At 30.8% G+C, this 5,000-nt stretch overlaps 1 protein-coding gene across 14 annotated transcripts in view; it reads left to right on the top strand.

Annotated features, from left to right (window-relative positions):
* The window catches only part of Pfk (ATP-dependent 6-phosphofructokinase), a 56,636-nt gene that overhangs the window by 41,647 nt on the left and 9,989 nt on the right, over positions 1-5,000 (top strand). For 9 of the 14 annotated variants that reach the window (XM_086530597.1, XM_086530600.1, XM_086530595.1 and 6 more), the window contains 2 exons: positions 894-908; positions 3,831-3,863. The exons of 4 other annotated variants lie outside the window; for them this stretch is intronic. In XM_086530597.1, the coding sequence (XP_086386723.1) occupies positions 894-908; positions 3,831-3,863 (48 nt within the window). The remainder of the gene's footprint in view (positions 1-893; positions 909-3,830; positions 3,864-5,000) is intronic. One more of the 14 variants, XM_086530590.1, reaches the window with a different exon arrangement.

Raw genomic sequence — 5,000 nt, 5'->3', positions numbered from 1 at the left:
GAGACTTTCTGCTTTAGTCATGTCATAATATTAAGAGATTAGATAAAAAGTCTACTATCTTTAGTAAGATACTTGTTAAGTATGCTATTTATAAAATAACTTTTTAATACATTATTTGATTATGTATGTGTTTATGCCATGGATTTGTTTACAAACAACAAGAGTTGAAACTCCTTTCAAACTTATCTGGCACTTATATGACAGCTACCCAGGATTCAGTAACCTATTAAGAGAACCTTTTTTGAAACCTTATTATCCTGCTCCATTTGATGGAAAAATAAATCTAAATGTGGTTTACATGTAGTTTTAGAACCCATTATTGAATATAGATTTGGGCAATGAAACCTAATTTTTTTTTTTTTACTAACTGAATATTGGAACTTTTGCTACAGTTGAGATTTTTGAACTGACAATTCTTTGCAGATTTATCTCAAAAGTACATTACTAATGAAAAGCTACGCTAAGAAAAGCATTCCCAAGTAATAACTAACGGCAGAGTGGGAAATCACATCTCCCGTATGATATTGGTGTTGGGATAAGAGTTTTAGGGATTAATTGTCAATTGTACAACTTGACTAACCTTCAGATTCAAGTATTAGGGAGACTATTGATCCATATCAGCATGTTCATTTTAGAATTAAATTATACAAAATTTCTAAAGCAAAATTGATTAGTAGTATCTATTCTTAGAAAAAGGTCAATGGAATGAAGGGTTTAACTTTGCATGTGGACATGGGTGTATAAGAATAATGACATTACTAGTTATTTCTACACAGTGAAAAGTAAGTGAAATAGAACATGCTATGTATTGCACCGAGATGTATCTATTTGAGTATTTATCACTAATTTTTCTTCTCTTTAACCCGCCTCCCTCCCTCTCAACACACAACCAGACGGGACTTGTACGGGTAAGGTGACTGAGCTTTAGCTGGAAGTGACTGAGGTAGATACTATCCTCATGAATGGGTATAGGAATTAGTCATGACACATTGTCTGTCTAGTAGTTGAGATATCACGTTGTCTAACTTCATTCATGTTGAGGATGTAAGCAGATGATGACAGTATGAAAACACTATTGCAGTTATATTTGAAAGATTTATCATTTTTAATAAAACTGTTTATATGTATAGCTATAGAATCATTATTGGATCAAGATAATGGATTAGATATCAAAAGCAATCAGAAAGAGTTATTATCATCATTATTATTTTTAATAATTACTTTTGTATGACTATAATAAAGTTATAAAAATTGCCTTTGCACATAATTCATGCAGATTACATTAACTACTTGCATTCTCAGCTTAGCAAAGATGTAAGATTTATCTTGAGGATATTTGACTAATGATTTCATCTTAGGAAATATAAATCAGTGTCTTGATTGAAAACAATTGCATCATTATTTTAACATGACAGTTCATTCTATGATTATATCACATTCATTCAGGCATGCATGCAGTGTTCATTATTGTTAAAGTTATTAGAAAAAAGTATTTGTATATATATACATTATTAAGCTAAAACTTTGCTTTTAAAGAAAGAAGGATATAAGAAATTATGAGTAGTGTGGAAATACATTTTGTTTTTTGCATCAATTGTTTCTCAATAAATGCAATACTAAATTGTCTTAACCCATTGGTTGCGGTTTTAATAAAATATGTATAGTCATGTGGTGGGTTTATGTTGTATGGTATGGTGCCATCTGCGTTTACAACCAATGCTGCCTTGACAGCAAATCATGCCATCTACTATCAATGGGTTAAGATAATGGTGGTTTTGGTGTAGTGCATATGATCATAATCTTGCAGTTTGGGTACAAAATTCATTCAAATTTTAAATTCACAATATGTAAGATCTCAATTTATCTAAGATTGGCACAGTGTTCATTAAAAGAGGCTCAGATAAGTTTGTCTTAAGTTTGTTCTAAAAGTACTTTTTTCTACCACAAAAATTGAGAAATGATTCTTAACTGAATAGAAAGATATTGGTATCGCCTTAAATAGACTCAGTCTATAACCATATTTGAGAATATTATTATCTATTTTGATTACAAAATATATTCACTCTTACCTACATTATGATTACGCCAATATATAGGTAGTCTCCATTGCAGTGATGATTTCGCAGCTGCAGAGTTTGTTTTGTGTGATAATTCAAAGATATGTATTTCACGTATATGATTCACCAATAACTGTCTTTCGTTTAGAGTGATTCAGAGGAATCTTTAGCGGAGGAGGTATTGATTTGTCATTGTTTAGCGACTGTACTTGTGGGCTTAAGTAGTGCACCTTCAACTCATAGGCTGTCCCAAAGCCCCCAAAACAGGACAGCAAATGGAATATAAGGAATAGGCTTCCAGAAGGATATACATACATAATCTTTGCATTTCTAGCATTCATGTATTGTGTCTTATCTTTGATATCAAGGAATATGATCATTTGGACATCAGTATCAATAAATTTGCAATTGAATAGTTTCTAGTGAGTTGTATATCACCAGATTATCTGTGCTGATGAGGGAAGAGGGCAGCCAGCGAGTCGAAAGTAGATATTGTTTGATCTAACCAAAAAGATGGGAATGGATGGCATTAGGATGCACATACACACGTATTTACATATATATATATATATATATATATATATTATATGTGTATATCTATGTAAGTTTGTATGTGTTTATAGTTTTGGTTGGATAAACATGCTTTTAGCTCTAGTCAGTATCTGTTAATCTTCTGTACTTAAAATTTGGTATTATTACAGAAAATGACAATAATATTCCTATTTTTTCTCTTTTTTACTTTTCTCTTGCTTAGTGGTCCATGCAAAGTGGTCAGATAAGGATACTCAGAATTTTACCATAATCTTAATTGTTAAATTATAGAATACCAAATTGCTGTAAAGATAAATGATTTAACATGTAAGACTTTGAGTATTATGTAGATATTAAAAAACTATTCACTTCTTAGGATATTTAGAATGGCATATGATTAAATATTGGTTAATCATTATTTTAGAAAAAGGAAAAACCAACTCCCACTTTCACATAGCTGTAACTTTACCTGTAATAACCACAGCACCAGAGTATTCCTTTGAAGGAGTCATTATTTGCATGGTAAACAGGCACTTCTTTTGGTTCCATTGAAGTTAAGTCTGTATTCAACCACTGCTAGAAAATTAAGGCAGTCAGGTTGGGTTATAATTGAAAATAATATTTTAAAGTTATTTTCTTAACTAAAGAAAGAGAAGGCCTTTTACGGTTAATCCATGTATAGATGAAAATGCAATGAAGAACAAGTTTTAATTAAACAACTAAGGTAAGAGCAGGAAAATGTGAGAACATACCTAAGGCCTTTTTGCTATAGTAAAGAAGCGACAAAGCAAAAGGCCCTTTGGCATCTTCATATTTTCCTGGTCTTCCCTTTATTATTCTGTTAATAGCTGATAATAAGATGTGTGGTGAAAAAATGATACTTTTTATATGAGCAATTAAGTGAACTCATGCATAGTCTGCAAAAATGACGGCCAAAAATCTGTTCCTCTAATGATTTTTAACATCCTGTAAAACATGTCTGACATAACAAACTGATCCTTCTCATAATTGATAAGAAAAAAAAAAGCAAAAGAAATAAAAACCAAAAATCTAGTGTGCCTTAATTTTCTCAGTCTCCTCGGTGACACGCCTAACCTTTTTTAACTCTCCGGAGGCTCCTAAAAAAATAGCTTTGGTTCAGAGTGGTTCTGTGCCACTCATGTATCCATCCTGCACGCCAAATGTACCACCACATCAGCTGATTGGTCTTTACCCCATCCACCCTCCTTTTTCCCCCGTCAGCAAAACACTATATGGGACAGAGATGAACTATTGGTGAGTCTCCGACAATTTTACTAGATACTATGATTGTTGGAATGTAGATTTATCTTGTTGGTGTTATTATTTATTTTATTTTTTTTTCTATATTTAAGAACATCTTTTAACCAATTGACTAACTGCAGGACTAATGTATTCTTTTTTGCTTTGTGTTAATGATTATGTTACAGGTTGATATAGGTTAATGCTAATGTGTGGAAAAGAGGGTAGAGCACGGAGTACATTGACATGCAGAGCATCAGAATACCTATTAGTTTCTCCATAAATTTTTTAAAGTTTATATTCTTATTTCATCCATATGGAGGATTTAAAAAGTAAATGTTTATGGTTGATACATGATAATGATGACACTAATTATGATAAGGATATATATGATGATGAAAAGAGTCATGCTAAAAGTAATGATTAAAATAATAGATTCTATTGTTAATGAAGAAATAATAATTATGGCACAGATGATTAAAGATTGTTCTATCTGTAACATTGACAAACATTGAGATGATGTAAGTCATGTGCAGAATATACACTTTACAGAAATAACTAATAATCAGAGTATGATTATGTTATTAATAGATATAGAAGTAAAATTTTCCTGACATTTCATTGTTATTATTTTGTTTATTTGATGGATGTTCATCCAACCTTTACTTCATTTTCTGTCTAAGTTGTAATAAAACTTGTAGTCGAATAGTTCCAAAGAGTGTCATTGGAAACTGCATTTTTCATTATTATTACTATTATTATTGTTATTATTATCGTTATTATTATTATTATTATTATTATTATTATTATTATATTTGATACTATTATTATTATGCTGGTTAGGGAAAATAGTAGGATGTATCTGATGCTCAGCATGTAATTGGGTTAATTAATACATTATTTAGACACGTGTGCGCATATAAACATGTACAAACTTTGTGCATATTTCTTTAATGTGTAAGGTGTAAAGTAAATACATATATGCATATATGGAGAGATAGTTAATTTTTTATGCACACCTTCATCCATAAGAACACAAAGTAGTGTAAAAGGGTATTATTCTGTAGGTGAGAAATGTGCTTAAGATAAGGACTGTTTTGTAATTAACTGATGGGTGGAATTTATGAAATTTAGCATATTATCAATCATGAA

This window comes from Penaeus japonicus, unplaced genomic scaffold (genome assembly GCF_977035675.1).
Source record: "Penaeus japonicus unplaced genomic scaffold, GWHDUDI00000001_assembly GWHDUDI00000033, whole genome shotgun sequence".
NCBI classification, from domain to species: Eukaryota; Metazoa; Arthropoda; class Malacostraca; order Decapoda; family Penaeidae; genus Penaeus; species Penaeus japonicus.
This window is presented reverse-complemented; position numbering and strand designations above follow the sequence as displayed.